General features: G+C 47.3%; 1 protein-coding gene and 1 long non-coding RNA gene across 2 annotated transcripts in view; both read right to left on the bottom strand.

Moving 5' to 3' along the window:
• Nucleotides 1-22611, bottom strand: part of LOC147117747 (uncharacterized) — a 258768-nt gene that overhangs the window by 75475 nt on the left and 160682 nt on the right. The window lies entirely within an intron of this gene.
• LOC147117748 (uncharacterized) overlaps nt 1-22611 on the bottom strand; it is an 88679-nt gene that overhangs the window by 26922 nt on the left and 39146 nt on the right. Inside the window, exon 2 of the mRNA XM_085988990.1 lies at nt 8701-8798. Coding sequence (XP_085845116.1) covers nt 8746-8798 — 53 coding nt within the window. The 3' untranslated portion in view covers nt 8701-8745. The remainder of the gene's footprint in view (nt 1-8700; nt 8799-22611) is intronic.

The following is a 22611-nucleotide window of genomic DNA, read 5'->3' as shown; positions in this document are numbered from 1 at the left end:
ATTTCAAACCCAAGCCCAACCTGCCTCGAACCCGCCTACTTCCAGTTTTAATGGAGGCATAATGGGAGACGGGCAACCAACCCACTCCCAGGAGGCGAGTGGTTCATTTAATGAGGCTGTGTGTGGGGGGGGGGGGGGGGGTGTCCGATCGCGGGGTTGGGTGAGGTAGGGATGCTGGATCCACTTACCTTCTGGATCCAGCAATAGGCCAAATGCCCTGTTTCTGTGCTGTAAATTCTATGAAATTATCCTCACCTTCCTTTAGCTGGTGGATTCCCCGAGGCCTAGCAAACCCGACCAGCCAGAGTTAAATTTGAAACGGTGGATCAACATGAGGCACGCCAGCCTCATTATAATATTTAAATGAGCAATACACCTCCTGTGAGCGGGTTGGCTGCCCACCCCGTCCTGCCTCCGTTAAAATCGGAAGTGGGCGGGTTGGAGGCAGATTGGAGTCAGGATTCTGTTTTTTTAACACTTTAACCTCCCACCCGACCCCAGCCCACATGTTTTTTGGGGGTTAAAATTCCCCCTGTGTGCATGGGCTGGTCACTGCTTCAAGTTAAGTAGGTGATGCAGTGTTGAGATGACTTTGTCAATCCCCAGGTACTCACATCCTTTTTATAGCTTGTGGCTGATCTGTCTAAAAAGGCACACATATACACACACACACACCAAAAACCACCTGGGTATGAGCCACTAGGTCTATTGGACAATTTAAATTTTCTTTGGTTTTAGATTTGATTATCTATTTTTAATGACAATGTAAAAACGTTTGAAACAAACTCTAACTGACAATCAAGGGACTTGAGCCAAGATATCATGTAACAATTAAACTGGAAGAAGGAGCAACATTTGGTTAGGTCTGGCCAGGTTTAGGACAATTTTCTTCCATTCCTTTTATTAGGTCTGTCTACTTCAGGTTCTTTTCAGTAGCAGAGACAGCGAGCAAGTAAGCTGCTCCCATGTTTCTGCCAATGTAATTGTAACTGTGTTTAAGAGATACATTGGAACAGTCCAGACGGGCTCCTTCTTGGTTTACCCTCTGGCCCTTTGGAAAACGCATGACCTGAGATCCACTTAAGATCTCCCCATGTTTTTTTAAAATCTTCCAAAAAATCTGCACTGTTCTTTAGTTGTCAGCATTATAGCTCCGATTTTGCGAGTCAAACAATAACAGCTCAGGGGTGGGTCACACTGAGTTTTGCAGTGGGAGTCCCGTACCTTAATTTGAAAAGGCTACTGACACAGAAAAAGTTTGCCCACAGAGTTGGCCTGTGTTAAACTTTTAACTCCCCAAGATATCCAACACACATCTCTCCAGGAGTTAAAAGTTTAACAGCCTGTAGCATACTTGGCTGGGAAGTGCAACATCTGGCAAGGTAATAGTTCTTAAAGAGCTACAGGTGTCCACAAAAGGGGAATCTGTGATGGTGGCCGATAACAACAACAACAACTTGTATTTATAAAGCACCTTTAATGAAGTAAAATGTCTCACGGTGCTCTACAGGATCGTTATCAAACAAAATTTGACACCAAAGCCACATAAGGAGATATTAGGACAGGTGACCAAAAGCTTAGGCCAAGAGGTAGGTTTAAAGGAGGAGAGAGAAGTAGAGAGGCGGAGAGGCTTAGGGAGGGAATTCTAGAGCTTAGGCCTAGACAGCTGAAAGCATGGCCGCCAATGGTGGAGCAATGAAAATCAGGGATGCACAAGAGGCAAAAACTGGAGGCGCGCAGAGATCTCAAAGGGTTGTAGGGCTGGAGGAGGTTGCAGAGATAGGGAGGGGCGAGGCCATTGTGGGATTTGAAAACAAAGATGAGAATTTTAAAGTCAAGTCATTGCCGGACAGGAAGTCAATGTATGTCAGTGAGCATAGGGGTGATGGGTGAACAGGACTTGATGCGAGTTAGGATACGGGCAGCAGACTTTTGGATGAGTGGGCTAATTGTTCCCAATGGCACAGTGGAAACATGTGGGAAACATTCCTCCCTTTGATGCTGAAGAGTTGGAGATGCAACTGCAGGAGATGTATTTGTTAAGTCTGTGTGTTATAGTGAGAATTACTACACAGACCACAAGAGTAAATTCAACAGGTCTTTACTGGTTGGAGGTCGGACTATACTGAATACAATATTATTACACTGTGCTTATATACCGGTGTGGTCACCACCGGTATTACGTATACAGCAGCCAAAGAAAGTAGTACCTTTCTTAAGGTGGACCAGGCTTAAGTTCTCTTAAGGTGGAACAGGTTACATACACCACAATCCTCCCTTTTTAGCTTAACAGTCATATCCCCAAATAAACATAACATATATACATATATAACTTCAGGTATAACAGTTCAAAGGTTCAGTCTCTCAGGAGGCTTTCTGATTCGGTTTGGATAACGCCTTTCAGTGGTCTCTGATTCCTGTTGTTGAGGTGCCTCCTCTAGTTGGTTGCCAATGTATTGGGTGTCATCATCATCAAATACATTCTCGGCCAAGGTAGATGCTTCAGGTTCATGAACGTCTTCCACAGCTGTCTCTGTCACAGCCATGGGTTCGGCCCTTGCTCTCGACTCTACCAGTTGATCCGCATGACGCCTTATCACATTATGACCAATATCTACGGTGTACATCAGAGGTCCTTGTCTGGCCCGGATTGTTCCGGACTGCCATTTGTCATTTCCATAGCCTCTTGCCATCACTGGTTGTCCTACGTCGAAAGTTCGAGTGGTCTTGCTGTTAATATGCCGAAACTGTTTGTTTTCCACTTCTCTCCGCACATTTGGTTTTAACAAGTCCAACTTGGACCGCAACCTCCTGTTATAAAACATCATAGCAGGACTTTGGTTAGTCACGGCATGATTGGCGTTTCTATATGACATCAGGAACTTATCGACCTTGTGTTGCAGCGGAATCTGATCATCATTCATGGCCTTAATAGCCTTTTTGAATGTCTGGACAAATCTTTCAGCCAACCCGTTTGTCGCCGGATGATATGGGGCAGAGGTATAATGTTTAACTCCATTCTTCTTTAAGAATTGTTGGAATTCTTCCGATACAAACTGTGGTCCGTTGTCCGAACAGATCTGTTCTGGCAATCCGTTCCTTGCGAATATTGTTCTTAACACCGCAATTGTCTTTTCTGAAGTAGTGGTATTCATCTTGATCACTTCTGGCCATTTGGAATGTGCGTCCACCGCGATTAGGAACATGGAGTCCATGAATGGACCAGCAAAGTCAATGTGTACGCGTTGCCATGGGGCTGAAGGCCATTCCCATGGGTGTAGCGGTGCTATCGGAGGTGCATTTTGCACTTTTTGACACCCAGCGCAGCTTTTCGTTAACTCCTCAATCTGTTGGTCAATACCCGGCCACCATACGTAAGCCCTAGCAAGACTTTTCATTTTAACTCCCCCCAGATGACCTTCATGTAGTTCTTTTAAAACTCTTTCCCTTAACTTGGGAGGAATAATCACTCTTGTCCCGTACATCAAAGTACCATGGCAGACGGACAGCTGGTCTCGCCTTGCCGAGAATGCCGGTAACAGAGGATCACCTCGTGTTGGCCATCCTTTCACTGTCACCTCGTAGACTCTGGACAGTGTCGGGTCGTTCCTGGTTTCTCTTTCAATACTTGCGTTGGTGACAGGTAAACACTCGATAATGGTCGAATGAAATAACTCAACAGGGTCAACTTCCGTCGTGTCTTCATCTTCAGGTAGTGGCAGGCGCGACAGGCCATCAGCATTGCCATGCTGTTTCGTACCTTTGAATTCTATCTGATATTGATGTGCCCCTAAGAAAAGAGACCATCTCTGGAGACGCTGTGCTGTCATCACCAAAACACCCTTCTTAGGGTTAAAAATGGACACCAACGGTTGATGGTCCGTCAGAAGTGTGAATTTTTGGCCCTGTAGGTAATGATTAAACTTCTTCACTCCCCATACAAGGCTAAGGGCCTCCCTATCGATCTGCGCATAGTTGCGCTCAGCGGAGGTCAATGATCTGGATGCAAACGCGACTGGCCTTTCCGTGCCATTTGGCAATTTATGTGAGAGTACTGCCCCAATACCATATGGAGAAGCATCACAAGCCAACCGAATAGGCAGTGTCAGGTTGAAGTGAGCCAACACTTCCTCTGAGGTGATCAATTCTTTGCTTTTGCGAAATGCCTTCTTACAGTTTTCGCCCCAGTCCCATGGTACCCCTTTCTGTAAAAGAGCGTTCAACGGATGCAGCACCGTGGATAGATTTGGCAGAAATTTATGGTAATAGTTAATTAATCCTAGAAACGACCTCAACTGAGAGACATTCTCCGGAGCGGGAGCCTTTACAACTGCCGCTATCTTGTCAGGAGACTTATGAAGCCCCTCCCAGTCAATGACATGACCACAGTACGAGATCCGCTTCTGGAAGAACTCACATTTCTGCCGATTTACCCTAAGTCCATACTCTTTCAGTCTGTTGAGCACCAGTTCCAAGTTAGCGAGATGCTGTTCATCACCATCACCTGTGATCAGAATGTCGTCCAGGTAACATTGTGTGCCTGGAATTCCCTGTAATACCTGCTCCATGGCCCTCTGCCAAATTGCTGGAGCCGATGCCACACCAAAAACCAGCCTATTGTACCGGTACAACCCTCGATGCGTGTTGATCGTGAGGTATTGGCGTGACTCTTCTTCAACCTCCATCTGCAAGTACGCCTGCGCCAGGTCTATCTTGGTGAAGTGTTTCCCGCCAGACAGTGAAGCGAAAATATCCTCAATCCGTGGAAGCGGATACTGCACCGTGTGAAGCACCGGATTAACGGTGATCTTGAAATCTCCACAGATGCGAACCTTCCCTGGATCTCCTGGCTTATTGTTCGCAGGACGTTTCATAACGGGAACAATGGGCGTAGCCCACTCACTCCAATCTACTTTAGACAGTACCCCTGAACGTTCTAGTGCTTCCAGCTCCGCTTCAACCGCAGGTCGTATTGCATAGGGTACCGGTCTGGCTTTAAAAAATTTTGGTTGTGCATGTTCATCAATCTTGATGTTTGCCGTAATTCCTCTCAGTGTTCCCAGTCCCGGCTGGAACACCTCTTTAGCCTCATCCAATATTCTGGACAATCGTTTAGGTTTGACAGCTGTTTCCCCGGAATCTACCGTTAGTGCTTTCAAGGAGTGCCAGTCCATATTCATTTTCCTAATCCACTCCCGTCCTAGTAGTGGTGGACCTCCTTCAGGTAGCACATATAAGTCCATTACTTGGCTTCCTTCGCCCTTGTGGACCACTTCTACCTCTATTTTTCCGATGGGTACACTCTTTGCCCCGTGTATGTTTTCAATATAATCTCCGTATCCTGTAAGGGAATATGTTGGAATAACCTTCTGTAATCTTTCTTATTCATGACCGTCAATGCCGATCCAGTGTCCAATTCCATTTTTACTTGGACTCCTGCTATCTTAAGAGTGACCCAAATTGTCTGGAGGTCTGTATCCTTACCAACGTTGTGTATTCTTAAGCTATCCAGTTCATTACTGCTAGCGTCTGAATCTGACTTCTGTTCAGTCAAACTGTTCTTTGTCACCTTGTGTACCTTTGCATATTTTCCTTGCGGTGACTTTTTATTGCTGGTCTTCTTTCCTGACCGGCATACTTTAGCTATGTGGCCAAACCTGCCACACGTTCTGCATTCTTGGTTTTTAAACCAACACTGGTTCTGATCATGCGTTGTCTTTCCACAACGATAACATTTGACAGAACTCAAACCCAATTTGTTTGTACCAAGTTCCGGTGGCCGTAGCTGCATTACTGCCGTGCCTCTCGCTGCGGCCTCGTGTGCTGCTGCCATAGTGACCGCCTTCTCGAGAGACAGCTCATTCTCCTTGAGCAGTCGCCTTTGTGTATCCTGTTTAAATAAACCACACACAAATCTATCTCGAAGTGCCTCTGTCAGTCCCGTTCCAAACTGACAATATTTTGCTAGCTTACGTAATTCCATCAAATATTCAGCATTGCTTTCATTTTGCCGCTGTCTTCTATCGTAAAATTTAAATCGTTCCGCTAACATCAGCGACGTGGGGCTAAGATGATTTTTTAGGACAGTAACAATCTGTTCGAACGTCTTATCCGCCGGTTCATCTGGTGATAACAGGTGTTTCAATTGCCCGTATGTCTTCGCACCCATTAAGTTTAGTAATGTTAGTGCTTTATCTGTCTCAGGAATTTTATTTGCCTTACAATAGTTTTGTATGCGTTCTACATACATAGCCCAGTCTTCTATATCACTGTCGAAGGCATTAATGTTCCCATGTTTAGGCATCGTAGCAATTTATCGTATTTTTAATGTTATCTAAGATGGCGGCTTCCCGCTCTTGCCGTCGTCCTCCGCCCACAAAATGGCGGTTTTCCCGCGCTTGGCGGTCTTCACCCGTCCCCCGACGCTGTCTCCGCTTCACCGCGGCTCTCGCGCCTTCAGTTTCCCCAGACGCTGCGCCTTTAGCCCGAATGCGGCCCTTATCTCCGGTCGCGATCGATGTCCCGCGCTGCGCCTCTCGCTCGAAAGTGGCCCGGCCCTTATCTCTGGTTGCGATCGACCTCACCGCCCTTATTCCTCCGTCTTCCCAGCCCCGTCTGTACAGCCAACGCGGTTGACTTTCTGTCGCGTCGCTGCCCGGCTTACCCACCACGAGGTAGTAGAAGAAGCTGACAGTCGCTGATGGAGGCTTCGAAGTCAGGATGTCTTATGCACTCCGGTTGCTCGATGCCTGCCGCTCGACGTGTCTTCCCGTAGGTGATGAGGGTGGAAACCTCTCTTCGACGTCCTGTCTGTGGACGAAGTCGCCGTGGAAATTACTGCAGCAGGGTAAGAATTGGACTCGTCGCCACTGTTAAGTCTGTGTGTTATAGTGAGAATTACTACACAGACCACAAGAGTAAATTCAACAGGTCTTTACTGGTTGGAGGTTGGACTATACTGAATACAATATTATTACACTGTGCTTATATACCGGTGTGGTCACCACCGGTATTACGTATACAGCAGCCAAAGAAAGTAGTACCTTTCTTAAGGTGGACCAGGCTTAAGTTCTCTTAAGGTGGAACAGGTTACATACACCACAGTATTAAAGGAGGGAGATCCTATTTGGGGTTGAAGGCCATCTTCCAGTAAAAATACAGGTGCAAGTTATATGGAAGATGCTCCTCACATTTTCACATATTTCGGGCACTCATTGAACTCGGCATGTGCCTAATATTCTGACCAGCGCCCATTGCTAGCAAGAACATAAGAATTAGGAGCAGGAGTAGGCCATACGGCCCCTCGAGCCTACTCTACCATTCAATAAGAGCATGGCTGATCTTCGACCCCAACTCCACTTTCCTGCCCGATCTCCATATCCCTTAATTTCCCTAAAGTCCAAAAATCTATCTATATATATAAAGCGGCTCTTCTGTCTGTCTGTCCGCCTGGTCTCTATACGTTTGGAAGTTACAGAGCGTACCGACGCGCGCGTCGCCTCAAAAGAAAGCTTGCGATTCCGGACCGGTCATAGGCGTATTTACGTTTCGGCCGGACAAAAATCCCGCCCGCGGTATCCCAAAAACGTTCAGCGTTCCGCTCATTAGCATCTCATTAGCGACCGTGTGACGTCGAGGTCTTCCTACAGTTGAGTATCGAGTGACTCGACGATTGACCAATCCTACGCTTCGGTGACCTGACCGGTCGACCAATCGGTGCGTGTGTGGGCGGGCCTTATCCTTCTGAACCGAGGTGAGTGGCCGCCATCTTGATTTTCCACGATTTTTTCCCCCACACTTTCTGTGTGTTAGGGAACTAAGGTAAATATTTCAATTATGTGTTAGGCAATTAATTAACAATTTATTTGAGTTTTATGTTGTGTTTAGCAACCCCCCCCCCTCCTCCTCACCCTAGCGCAGGGGGGACTCGGGGCCTGAAGCTGAAAAAATTTCTCTCTCTCTCTCTCTCTCTTTCTTCCCTCTCTCTCTCTCCTTCTCCTCTTCCCTCTCTCTCCTTCTCCTCTTCCCTCTCTCTCCTTCTCCTCTCTCTCCTTCTCCTCTTCCCTCTCTGTCTCTCTCTACTTCCCCCTCTCAGGTGTCGCGGACGGAGCGCGGGCGCGCCGCCCGAAGTTTCCCGCTCGCTAACGGCCTTGCCGGCTCCCGCGGGCCGCTCGCACTGACCGCGCATGCGCCGCCCGCACTGACCGCGCATGCGCCGCCCGCACTCACCGCGCATGCGCCGCCCGCCCGCCCGCAGCGGCCGTCCATCAGCCGCGCGATACGCGGGGGACCTCAGCAACGGCACCGGACCTCAGGCGCTAGGCAGGGGGAGGGGCCGGAGAGAGGGACAGAGGGGAGCGGGGGAGTGGGGGAGGGAGAGGGAGACAGGGGAGGGGAGGGAGAGAGGGGAGGGAGAGAGGGGAGGGAGGGATAGGACAGGGAGAGGACATGACAGGGAGAGGGGGGGACACACAGGGGCAGGGAGACCAAACGCCCCAAAATTGCCCTCGCAACGCGGGGCTCCCCAGCTAGTGGTCCTATAAATCGGAGCTAATATTAAAACAAATTACTTAACTAATGTCAAATGTAACACTAAAATTAATGTATTTTCTAACCAACAAAATGACATCAATTAAAAATAGAAAATATTAAGTACTGCTTGAAAATAAATCCTTCTGGATCTGCTAAATTACAACTTACATTGCTGGAAATTTATTTTCCAAGTAGTCCCCTTGCACTGTTTTCTTAGTAAACACTTTGTCTCTTTGCTTCTTGTCTGTAATTTCTGGCAATTTCAGCTATAGTGTACAAAATAGGCACATTTTTTGTTAGAATGAAGTAGGCAGCTTGCAGTGTATCAATACATTTATTAACAAAGGAAAATTATTTGGAGATGATTATTGACAATTCACTAAAAATATTCAATCAGGGTGAAGCTTATCAACAAGGCTAATCAAGTATTACAATGCATTTGAAGGGCATTTAAAGTTGAAATAAGTGATCCTAACATTGTATAGATCATTATTACCACTCCCAATGCAAAACTTTGCAAGTCAGGAGTGCATATTGGGAATTGGGGTGCATGTCTAATTTGTAGTCCCACGAGCTTCCATTACTGATGGAAAATCATGGAGGTTGTGAACAAGGTATGTGTCTGAATTCCTGATATACACGCCCAATGCACGAAGCTCTGAACAGACACTCAGAGGTGAACTTATTTTTACTGTTTAAAAGATTTATAGGCAATAAATCTTTCTGAGTGAGAATCCATAATGTAGATGTAAACAGTTTATTTAATTTGGACCTTAAACCTAGAACTCTAGGATACAAAGATAAAGTTATTAATATCTAGTAGGAATCATAAAATTATACCACAGAAGGAGGCCATTTGGCCCATTGTGCATATCCTAGCACTCTGAAAGAGCTAACCAGTTAGATTTATCCCCCTGCCCTTTCCCCATACCATTTTACACTTTTCTTTTTAAAATATCTATACAATTCTCTTTTAAAAAACATTAATTTTACTTCCACCACCGTTTCTGCTATTGCTTTTTGTATTCTATTTATAAAACCTCAGATTCCACGTGCTTTATCAACTTGTCCTCCCATGTTTAAATTTGTTTATCTGAGCCCCTAACCACCTCTGCTCCTCCACTCCTTTTAAAGTTTTACCATTTAGTGTATATTTCCTCTCCTTATTCTTCCTCTAAATTAGTATCACCTCACATTTCTCCACATCTGACATTTATTTGTCCACTCTAATAACTCGTATCTGTCCCCCTGAAGTATATTAGTTTTCTTCACAATTAATCATTACCCCTATTTTTGATTCGTCTGCAAATGTTGATATTGTGCCCTCTACACCCAAGTCCAGACCATTCCTATATATTGAGAAGAGCAGTGGGCCCAACATTGATCCATGAGGATACCACTGTTTACATCCCTCCTATCCGAGAAGCATTCATTAACCATTACTGTTTATTTTCTGTCTTTTAACCAATTTCTTATCCATGCTGCGATATTCCATTTAATTTTATCAACAACTTTTCTGTGCCTAACAAATGGGATTAAAAATGATTGTGTTAAGTATTTACTGTATGGAATATAATAGTTTCATTGCTACTGGGATCACGAAAATGCCTTTTGTGTAAAAACACTGGCCAATGTTGAAAAATAGAAATGGTGTGCAGAATTGATAATCTCAATTTACCCTACAGCTTCGACAGATGAAAAGGATTTTTACAGAACATTCCCTTAGGTGATTGCATCAATAGAGTGAGGTCCATGGCATTTGGAATAGTTCATTTGATCAAATGGCTTTTTTCATTCCTTACAAATGTGTGACTTGGAGGGGTACCTGGAGGTGATGGTGTTCCCATGCACCTGCTGCCCTTGTCCTTCTAGGTGGTGAAGGTCACGGGTTTGGGAGATGCTGTCAAAGAACCCTTGGCGAGTTGCTGCAGTGCATCCTATCGGTAGTTCACACTGCAGCATCGGTGCACCAGTGGTGGAGGGAACGGATGTTTGAGGTGGTGGTTGGGCTGCCGATCAAGTGGACTGCTTTGACTTGGATGGTGTCAAGCTTCGTGAGTGTCGTTGCAACTGCACCTATCTAGGCAAGTGGAGAGTATTCCATCACACTCTTAACTTGTGCCTTGTGTGTGGTGGAGAGGCTTTGGGGAGTCAGAAGGTGAGTCACTCACTGCAGAATACCCAGCCTCTGACCTGCTCTAGTAGCCATGGCATTTATGTGGCTGGTCCAGTTGAGTTTCTGGTCAATGGCAACCCCCAGGATGTTGATGGTGGAGGATTCGGCGATGCTGATGTCATGGGGAGGTGGTTGGACTCTCTTGTTGGAGATTCATGGTCCCTGTAAGCGTGGCTTCCTTACTGGGAATAAAGGGTTATAGAATTACTCTTTTAATTTCCTCCTCATGCATGTATTTTAAAAAGAGGACCTCTTAGGTGATGACAGAAGAGGGGATGGAATCACTTCATATAGAATTTAAATATCAGCCACAGAGTCTAACTAGAGCCACTTTTATATTAGCACTTTTTAAATTCAAATTCCAGGAAACTGGCATCGATGAGCCAGCTCTCAGCATTTAAACTGCTAACAACAACTTGTACTTATATAGCGCCTTTTTAACGTAGCAAAATGTTCCAAGACACTTCACATGAGCATAAGACAAAAATTGACACCAAACCAAAGGTGATATTAAGACAGGTGACTAAAAGCTTGATCAAATAAGTTTTAAAGAAGGTCTTAAAGGAGAACAGAGAGATGGAGTGATGGAGAGGTTTAGGGAGGGAATTCTAAAACTTCGGGCCTAGACAGCTTAAGGCACGGCCACCAATGGTGGGGCCAAGGGAGTGGGGGACGCACAAGAGTCCAGAGCTGGAGGAATGCAGAGTTCTTGGAGGGTTGTAGGGCTGGAGAGGGTTACAGAGATCGAGAGGGGCAAGGCCTTGGTGGGATTTAACATGAAGATGAGAATTTTTTAATTGAGACATTGGTGGATCGGATGCCAATGTAGGACAATGAGCACAGGGGTGATGTATGAGCAGTAATTGGTGCAGGTTAGAATACAGGCAGCAGAGTTTTGGATGAGCTCAAGTTTATATAAGATGGAAGATGGAAGGTGGATCAAGAAAGCATTGGAATAGTCGAATCTGGAGGTATCAAAAGCATGGATGAGGGTTTCAGCAGCAGAAAAGCTGAGGCAGGAATAGAGATTGGCAATGTTATGGAGGTAGAAGTAGGCGGTCACCTTGACAGCCATAAGCAATGCTGTCCTTCTCCTGCTTTGAGATTGCAGTTGTGGCTGCAGCAGTTGGGATATTTCAGTTACAACCTCTTTTGTGAAGCGAAGACATCTTATCCAATGATCCTCGTTGAAGTTGAGGTAAGAGAATTGCTCCCTAAAGACCCTCGGTGGATATGGCCTCCTGCTGAGAGCCCTTATTCCCCTTCCTCTTCTAGCAGCGTGTCCTGCTCTGGGTGGCCCTCTTCATTCTCCCAGGCATGTTCAATTCCCAGAGGAAGCCCTACCAAGTCACCCATGTCTGGAAGCTACTTGTTTCAGTGCAAGCTTTTAAATGAACAAAAGATTAAGTCAGCACCAGCCAGACCACTCTCTGTAGACTATTCGAACTTTAGCCAAGTATAGGAAAGCTCCAAAACACATACAATTGCACCAGCAACCAGAAGAAATAATCCAACAACTAACATGTAAGTAGTGCATGATCCCTTTAAATAGTGCTGATGGGAGTCCTTCATTCCATTTAACCTAGTGTTCAGCTGTGCGAGGTTAAAACAGAGTTTGGCTGGAGTGTGCAGTTGGAAAATGACAGTGCTGGCACCAAGTCAGCATTGCACACTGATTCACATCACATCACACTGCCCTACATGCTGCTGGCATTCATTGCATGCATGTCCACAAACCCCTTTACCAAGTCGCCGTTCTGCACACTTCCCATCGGATCTCGGAATCCATTTTCAAGCGTTAGGTGGCCGCGTGTTGCCTTAACAGCAGGTGCTATACAGCCCAATTTAGCCACCCAAAGGCTTTGGTCTTCCCAATGTTTAACTGGAGGAAATTGCCGTTCATCCAAGACTGGATGTCAGGCAAGCATTCTGACAACACAGAGGCAGTGGAGGGGCCAAGAGAGATGATGGTGCGTAGAGCTGGGTGTCGAGGTGCACATGTGGTACCTGACCTGATTTCTTCAGATGATGTTGCCGAGGGGCAGCGTATAGATGAGAAATAGGAGGGGGCCAATGATAGATCCTTCAGGACTTCAGCGACAACGTTGCGAGGGCCAGAAGAGTAGCCTTTGCAGAAGATTCTCTGGCTATGACTGGCTAGGTAAGAGGGGAACCAGGAAAGGGCAGTGCCACTCTGCTGGACAATAGAGGAGAGGCATTGGAAGAGTTTGGTGTGGTCAACCGTGTCAAAGGCTGCAGAGAGATCAAGAAATATGAGGAGGGATATTGCACCATGGTCACAGTCACATAGGATATCATTTGTGAATTTGATTTGGGATATTTCAGTGCTGTGCTGGAATTATAGAATGATACAGCACAGAAGGAGGTCATTCGGCCCATTGTGCCCATGCCGGCTCTTTATAAGTGCTATCCAATTAGTCCCACTCCTCTGCTCTTTCCCCATAGCCCTGTAAATTTTTTCCCTTCAAATATTTATCCAATTCCCTTTTTAAAGTTACTATTGAATCTGTTTCCACCACTCTTTCAGGCAGTGCATTCCAGATCACAACAACTCGCTGTGTAAAACATTTCTTCCTTATAGAAATGTAGAAACATAGAAAAATAGGAGGAGTAGGTCATTCAGCCCTTTGAACCTGCTCCGCCATTCAATATGATCATGGCTGATCCTCTATCTGAATATCATATTCCCGCTCTCTCTCCATACCCCTTGATGCCTTTTGTGTCTAGAAATCTATCTTGACACCTCTGGTGTCGCCTCTGGTTCATTTGCCAATCACCTTAAATCTGTGTCCTTTGGCTACCCTTCTGCCACTGGAAACAGCTTCTCCTTATTTACTCTATCAAAACAGTACATGATTTAAATATCTCTATTAAACCTCCTCTTAACCTTCTCTGTTCTAAGGAGAACAACCCCAGCTTCTCCAGTCTCTCTGCTTAACTGAATCCCTCATCCCTGGTACCAATCTAGCAAATCTTTTCTGCACCCCCTCTAAGCCCTTGACGTAACCTTCCTAAAGTGTTGTGCCCAGCATTGAGGCCTAAACAGTGTTTTATAAAGGCTTTTGTACTCTATGCTTCTATTAATTAAGCCAATTTTTTTAAACAGCCTTCTCAATTTGTCCTGCCACTTTCAAAGATGTGTGTACACCCCTAGGTCTATTTGTTCCTGCACACCCTTTAAAATTGTACCATTTAGTTTATATTGCTTCTCCTCATTCTTCCTACCAAAATGTATCACTTCACACTTCTCTACATTAAATTTCATCTGCTGTGTGTCTGCCCATTTCACCAGTCTGTCTATGCCCTCCTGAAGTCTATTATTATCCTCCTCATTGTTTACTACATTTCCGAGTTACATGTCATCTGCAAAATTTGAAATTATGACCTGCATACCCATTTTAATCTCAATGGCCTCGGAATTGGTTAGCCCCCGAAAACGGGCACGGGGTTCGGAGGACTACAAACTTCATGCTGCCCACTGATTAGCATGGTTGTAGCATTCAGCCCAATGCTGAACGTGCTGCTGAGTGGCTAAATGCTCAGCAGGGAGCCCACGTTCGTGCGAGGCTAGCTCCAATTAAAGCTAGACTGCACTACTTAAAGGCAGTCTGCACCTCTTAAAGGGGAGGTGCCTTCTGCCTGAAACAGCTGATTGAAGAGGCTGAGAAGACAATGGACAACAAAGTTATAATGATGGCACAACAGGGGAGAGAGCGTGCACCAAGGTTCTCCGATGCAACACTGGAGGCCTTGGTCCAGGAGGTCAACTCCAGCACAGAGGTCCTTTTTCCACAGGGGCCCAGGAGGCCCTCCAGGCAGCAGACCAGCCCCGAGGAATGGACTCAGTGCAGGAAGAAGTTTAACGACCTCACGAGTGGTCAAAGTCCGTGAATTCATCTTCAAATGCCTTATCACACCATCTGCACCACTAGCCTCACACAATGCTCAATGCACCACACCCACCATCACTCACCTACCAATAATCTCTACCAAACAGGACTCATACCTCAAATTCATAGCTTCACCTCACCCACACACACACACTTACCACTGCTGCAAGCCTCAAACCCACAAATCACAGCTTGAATACACTGTCACCTATTCAACCATGACAGCCACATCACCAAACACATTACACCACATACACTGACACACTTCCCATTCTCTTGCAGGAATAGAAACATAGAAACATAGAAGATAGGAGCAGGAGTAGGCCATTCAGCCCCTCGAGCCTGCTCCGCCATTTAATGAGATCATGGCTGATCATCCAAATTCAGTACCCTGTCCCTGCTTTCTCTCCATATCCCTTGATCCCTTTAGCCTTAAGAAATATATCTAACTCCTTCTTGAATATATTTAATGAATTGGCCTCAACTGCCTTCTGTGGTAGAGAATTCCACAGGTTCACCACTCTCTGAGTGAAGAAATTCCTCATCTCAGTCCTAAATGGCTTACCTCTTATCCTTAGACTGTGACCCCTGGTTCTGGACTCCCCGCCATCGGGAACATCCTTCCTGCATCTAGTGTGTCTAGTCCTGTTAGAATTTTATAAATTTCAATGAGATCCCCTCTCATTCTTCTAAACTCTAGCGAATATAAGCCTAATCGACCCAATCTCTCTTCATACGTCATTCCTGTCATCCCAGGTATCAGTCTGGTGAGTCTTCACTGCACTCCTTCCATGGCAAGAACATCCTTCCTCAGATAAGGCGACCAACACTGCACACAATACTCAAGATGTGGTCTCACCAAGGCCCTGTACAACTGCAGCAAGACATCCTTGCTCCTGTATTCGAATCCTCTCGCCATGAAGGCCAACATACCATTTGCCTTCTTAACCGCCTGCTGCACCTGCATGCTTACCTTCAGTGACTGGTGCACAAGGGCACCCAGGTCTCGTTGCACTTCCCTTTTTCCCAATCTATTGCCGTTCAGATAATAATCTGCCTTCCTGTTTTTGCCACCAAAGTGGATAACCTCGCATTTATCCACATTATACTGCATCTGCCATGCATCTGCCCAATCACCCAACCTGTCCAAATCATACTGGAGTTTCTTGGCATCCTCCTCACAGCACACACACCCACCCAGCTTTGTGTCATCTGCAAACTTGGAGATATTACATCTAGTTCCCTCATCTAGATCATTAATATATATTGTGAATAGCTGGGGTCCTAGCACCGATCCCTGCGGTACCCCACTTGTCACTGCCTGCCACTCGAAAAAAGACCCGTTTATTCCAACTCTTTGCTTCCTGTCTGCCAACCAGTTCTCTATCCAAGTTAGTACCTTACCCCCAATCCCATGTGCTTTAACTTTACACGCTAATCTCTTATGCGGGACCTTATCAAAAGCCTTCTGAAAGTCCAAATACACCACATCCACTGGTTCTCCCTTATCTATTCTACCAGTTACATCCTCAAAAAATTCCAGTAGATTAGTCAAGCATGATTTACCTTTTGTAAATCCATGTTGACTTTGTCCGATCCTGTCGCTGTTTTCCAAGTGCTCTGCTATTACATCTTTTATAATGGACTCTAGCATTTTCCCCACTACCGATGTCAGGCTTACCGGTCTATAATTCCCCGTTTTCTCTCTACCACCTTTTTTAAATAGTGGGGTTACATTAGCTACCCTCCAATCCATGGGAACTGTTCCAGAGTCTATAGAATTTTATAGAATAGGTGGTGTACAACCAGCGTCAGCAGAAATTAACCGGCGGGGGACAGGCTCGCCTGCATGATCTCACCCCCATGGAGGAGACAGTGTTGGCCATTCTTGGCAATGGCATGGCTGAGCCTGTGGCCAGTGGCGGAGCTGAAAGAATATAATATGTCGGTATCCTCATATGTTGTCTTCCTTCTCATATCCCACTTCCCCCTCATCCTGCAATCTCTTCTGATTTACAAGCTGCACATGGTGTAAGCATGCAACTCTTGCTCCCCCCCCTCACCACAATCCTACCCTTGTGTCTTTCTCATTTCAGACACCCAAGAAATCCAGCCTGCCCAGCCAATGCTTCAACAAGAAGAGGGAGAGGAGCATGAAGAAGAAGAAACACTGTCATTCGATTTCACACACCCAGCCACCAGCTCAGATACTGACACTCTGCGTACTTTAGAGGATAGGTTAGACGCGGGATCTGCATGTGGTAAGACACCGGGCATGAGTGGGCTGCAGCAAGGGCAGGGGAAAGGGTAGCACAGATGCCAACTCCCTGAAGGACGAGATCGCACACGAGTTTGTGCTGCACAGACTCAGATGAAGCTTTCGATGGGACGGCCTACAGAAGAACACTGATGGGTATGCACTATGAAATGCTTGGTGCATTAGTAGGCCGGCCAGAAAGCCTGAATGCAATGTCAAGGAGCATGGCGTCCAGCTCCAGCCTTGCACAGGGCTTTGGGAAGAACTTAAAGCCCATCCTTTTCAGCGTAGAAAGGATGGGCAGATCCATTAACACACTTGTGGACCCAACCATCATGCCGCGTCTGATGCCGAAGTCTCAGCTTCCATTACAGCACAAGCAGAAGCTACCCAACGTCTGAGTGCTGAAATGGAAACTCAGACTGAAGTCATTCAAGCTCAGCTTGCTGCCACACAAGCGCAGACTGCTGCCACAATGGCTAGGTTTACCAGTGTGGAAAGGGACTTGCAGGGTCTCACAGCAGTCTGTACTCCAGCTGATTATTAGGATTGCTGAGGCGCTGCCCCTGAGGAGTGGCAATGGATCCATGGGAGCCAACCCTGCTGTCCTCTCAGAATGACAGCATTCGTACTCCCATCACTGCCACTCCGCCAGTGTCCTTGCTGTTGCCTGTCAGCCAGCTAGCCCAGACTGCTGCCGCCCATGCTAAGGTGGTGCAGTCCGAAGCCAGGCCTTCTAGGCCCAGAGCTGCTCAAGGTCACCCTCCAAGGCCATCTTTTTTTTTTTTAATTCATTGATGGGATGTGGGCGTCGCTGGCTAGGCCTACATTTAGTGCCCATCCCTAATTGCCCTTGAGAAGATGGTGGTGAGCCGCCTTCTTGAACCGCTGCAGTCCATATGGTGTAGGTACACCCACAATGCTGTTAGGAAGGGAGTTCCAGGATTTTGGCCCAGCGACAGTGAAGGATCGGCGATACAGGTCCAAGTCAGGATGGTGTGTGGCTTGGAGGGGAATTTGTAGGTGGTGATGTTCCCATGCGTCTGCTGCCCTTGTCCTTCTAAGTGGTAGAGGTTGCGGGTTTGGAAGGTGCTGTTGAAGGAGCTTTGGCGAGTTGCTGCAGTGCATCTTGTAGATGGTACACACTGCAGCCACAGTGCGCCGGTGGTGGAGGGAGTGAATGTTGAAGGTGGTGGATGGAGTGTCAATCAAGTGGGCTGCTTTATCCTGAATGGTGTCGAGCTTCTTGAGTGTTGTTGGAGCTGCACTCATCCAGGCAAGTGGAGAGTATTCCATCACACTCCTGACTTGTGCCTTGTAGATGGTGGAAAGGCTTTGGGGAGTCAGGAGGTGAGACACTCGCCGCAGAATTCCCAGCCTCTGGCCTGCTCTTGTAGCCACAGTATTTATATGGCTGGTCCAGTTCAGTTTCTGATCAATGGTAACCCCCAGGATGTTGATAGTGGGGGATTCAGCGATGGTAATGCCATTGAATGTCAAGGGGAGATGGTTAGAGTCTCGCTTGTTGGAGATGGTCAGAGTCTCGCTTGTTGGAGATGGTCATTGCCTGGCACTTGTGTGGTGCCCGCAGTCTTCCCCGCTGAAAGTCAGCAGCCTTCCATCAGCCATGCTGGTGTTGCACTGTGGGGAAGCACTAGGACAGGCAAAGACACGTGGAAGGCAGGCACTAAGGGAATGCACAAAGGTGATTAGTTGACTTTGGTATATAATATTGAATGGTTTAATTTATAAATTTGGTTTGGAATGCTCGTTTCGTGGCTTTTAATGTAGCATTGTGACCAAGAGGACGCTGTGATGGTCAGTAACAGAGGGAAGGGAAGGTGTGGGACTATTGGTGAATAGGGAATTGGGGTTGCGTTCACTTGTACCACAGTCGGATGAATCGAACATGGACAGCACGGCCAGAAAGGGGCTGTGTTGGTTGCCTCCTCCCTTCCTCCTCCTCCTCAGCTCTTCGGTATATATGCAGCAGACCACAACGAATCTTGAGATGCGCTCTGGTGAATACTGCAGGGCTCTTCCAGAGTGGTCCAGGCAGCGGAAGCATTGTTTAAGCACCCCAATGGTCTGCTCATTCACATTCCATGTGGCAGCATGGTTTTCGTTATATGCATGCTGCTCATGTGTGGTTGGATTGCGCACCGGAGTCATGAGCAGGTGGTCAGTAGATAGCCCTAGTCGCTCAGTAGCCACCCTCTGGTTTGACATGGTGGCTCAAATGAGGTTGGTACAGCAGACGGTACAGTGGATTGCTGCAGAATAAAGGCATCATGACTGCTGCCAGGATACCGAGCATTGACCTGCATGATGCGCCGAGTAAGGTTGCACACCAGCTGGACATTGAGGGATTGGAAGCCCTTCTGGTTGCGGTACATCTCCAAATTGACATGCGGCGCCCGCAAAGCGATGAGTGTGCAGTGAATGACACCCTGCACCATGGGGAAGCCTGCTATCCTGGTAACGCCGCAGGTTCGCTCCGCCTGCTTCTCTCTGGCAATGTAAACTGGGAGATGTTGGAAATATCACCTGCTCCAGCCTGGAAGGAGTCGGACACATAGAAATTCATGGCCGCATTCACCTTCACAGCTACTGCAATGCTGTCCTTCGCCCTACTCTGAGGTTGCCGTTCTGCTTGCAACAGGTGGCAGATTTCAGTGAGCACCTCCTTAGTGAAGCGGAAATGTCACATACACTGTTCCTTGCTGAGGTTGAGGTAGAAGAATTGCTCCCTGAAGACCCTGGGTGGATACAGCCTCCTGCTGAGTGCCCTTCTCCCCCTCCTCCTCCTCTCTCTTCGAGCAGCTTGTCCTCCTCTGTGTCGCCTCTGCTCATTCTCACTGTCATGCTGCAGGCCAAGAGGGATACAAACTACTGCCCCCATGTCTGGGAGCAACTGGTCTGAGCAGAAGCCGTGGAGTAACCTGCCGCAACACTCCCTGGACACTTCAGCAACTTCAAATAAGATAACAAACACTTCTACAAACTCACCAAGAGCCAGTAGAAATCAATCAGTAACTAACCTGAAAGCAGTTGATGATCCCCTTAAATAGCACTGGTGGGGGGTCCTTCCTGCTGCTGAACGCATGTTCAACTGTGCGTGTTTAAGAGAGGGAATTAGCTGCAGCATTCAGGTCGAAAATGGCAGCGCTGGCATCAAATTAGCGTTACACGCTGACTGACGTCACGATCTGCCTACTCTGCAAACTTCCGGCGCACACTCCCAGCTCCCACGCTAACGACCTCATCAAAACGGCATCTAGCGCGGCACGCACCAGAAATGTGCACGCACGCTCAGCACGGACGCCATTTTGGACCCAAAACGGCATCCGTAGCACCCAAAAACCGGGCGCTACAGAGCCGAATTTTGCGGCCATAGCCTCTCACCAACTGTGAGTGATTAATTGCAATTTGATTTTTCTAGTAGACAGTCAGATAAAATTAATTATAATTATTAAAATTTATTTCTTCTAACCTTATGTAACAGTAATCTTATGAAAGTGCTTTGGTAAGGATGTAAAAAATTATGGAACAGGGAAAAGCCGTTTAGTCCATCTGGCTCACCCTTGCCATAAATCAGGTATATTTAATATACTGTGGACTCTGCCTCTTATTTAGTTACCTGATCAAATGTTTGCATAATACTCCCAAGGTAATTAAATTAAATTGTAGAATATCCATTCATCTCCACTAATGGTAGATGAATGGGGCTCAATCAAAATATAATTCCTGCAGCAAAGTTACTTGATAAAGACAAAAGATATCTCCATCGTAGTTCAATTTTTATTTTTATTCAAATAAAGTAGAGAAACTTTGTGCGAGTGTGCAGGCATGCGCGTGCGTGTGTGTATATGTGAATATATATAATATCTATATATATACTAGCTGGGGAGCCCCGCGTTGCGAGGGCAATTTTGGGGCGCTTGGTCTCCCTGCCCCTGTGTGTCCCCCCTCTCCTTGTCATGTCCTCTCCCTGTCCTATCCCTCCCCTCCCCTCCTCTCCCCTCCCTCCCCTCCCCTCCTCTCCCTCCCTCCCCCGTCTCCCTCCCTCCCTCCCCTCGCCCACCCCCACCCCTCCCCTCCCCCGCTCCCCTCTGTCCCTCTCTCCGGCCCCTCCCCCTGCCTAGCGCCTGAGGTCCGGAGCTGAGGTCCCCCGCGTATCGTGCGGCTGATGGACGGCCGCTGTGGGCGGGCGGGCGGCGCATGCGCGGTCAGTGCGGGCGGCGCATGCGCGGTCAGTGCGGGCGGCGCGAGCCCCCCGCGATTTCCCGAGGCTCGCCCCCCCCCGCGATTTCCCGAGGCTCTCCCCACCACCCCCCCCCCCGCGATTTCCCGAGGCTCTCCCCCCCCCCCGCGATTTCCCGAGGCTCTCCCCCCCGTGATTTCCCGAGGCTCTCCCCCCCGCGATTTCCCGAGGCTCTCCCCCCCCCCCGCGATTTCCCGAGGCTCTCCACCCCCCCGCGATTTCCCGAGGCTCTCCCCCCCCCGCGATTTCCCGAGGCTCTCCCCCCCCCTATTAAATTGTTATTTAATTCCCTAACACATCATTAAAATATTTACCTTAGTTCCCTAACACACAGAAAGTGTAGGGGAAAAAATTGTGAAAAATCAAGATGGCGGCCACTCACCTCGGTTCAGAAGGATAAGGCCCGCCCACACACGCACCAATTGGTCGACCGGTCAGGTCACCGAAGCGTAGGATTGGTCAATCGTCGAGTCACTCGACACTCAACTGAAGGAAGGAACCCGCCGTCCGATTGGTGGACCTCGATGTCACACGGTCGCTAATGAGATGCTAATGAGCGGAACGCTGAACGTTTTTGGGATACCGCGGGCGGGAGTTTTGTCCGGCCGAAACGTAAATACGCCTATGACCGGTCCGGGATCACAAGCTTTCTTTTGAGGCGACGCGCGCGTCGGTACGCTCTATAACTTTCAAACGTATAGAGAACGGACAGACAGACATCGGGACAGACATCCAGACAGACAGAAGAGCCGCTTTATATATATAGATACACACACAAACAAGCAGCGGTGATGGGGTTAGAATCTTCATGAAGCATAGTAATTCGCTTCTTCAAAATCCTACATGGTGTGTTTGCATTCAAAATACTTATGCTTTTTCTCTTTCTTTTTCCTTTCAACTAAATCTGGCCAAGGAACTAAGGCCTCTTTGTGATTTCTATTTAAGCACGTCTGAGCCAGGCACACACATCTTCCTTTAGGAAGGGTGTCAAGGCCTTAGAGAGGATGCAGAGATTTACTAGAATGCTACCAGGGATGACGGGCTTCCATTATGTGGAAAAGCTGGGATTTTTCTCCTTAGAGCAGAGAAGGTTAAGGGGAGATTTAATAGACGCGTTCAAATCATGAAGGGTTGTGATAGAGTAAATAAGGAGAAACTGTTTCTACTGAAAGGAGGGCCAGTAACCAGAGGACACAGAATTAAGGTAATTCACAAAAGAGCCAGAGGTGAGATGAGAATTTTTTGTTACGGAGCAAGTTATTGTGATATGGAATGTATTGTCTGAAAGGGTGGCGGAAGCAGATTCAATAGTAACTTTAAAAAGGGAATTGGATAAATACTTAAGAGGAGAAAATTACAGGGCTATGGGGAAAGAGCAGGAGAGTGGGACGAATTGAATAGCTCTTTCAAAGAGCAGACACAGGCACAATGGGCCGAATGGCCTCCTTCTATGCTGTACGATTCTATTCTC

The sequence above is a fragment of the Somniosus microcephalus genome, chromosome 5 (assembly GCF_052327205.1).
Source record: "Somniosus microcephalus isolate GS21.2 chromosome 5, FLI_Smic_1.0, whole genome shotgun sequence".
Classification (NCBI taxonomy): domain Eukaryota; kingdom Metazoa; phylum Chordata; class Chondrichthyes; order Squaliformes; family Somniosidae; genus Somniosus; species Somniosus microcephalus.
Note: the sequence above shows the minus strand (reverse complement) of the source record. Positions and strands in the feature narration are given on the sequence as shown.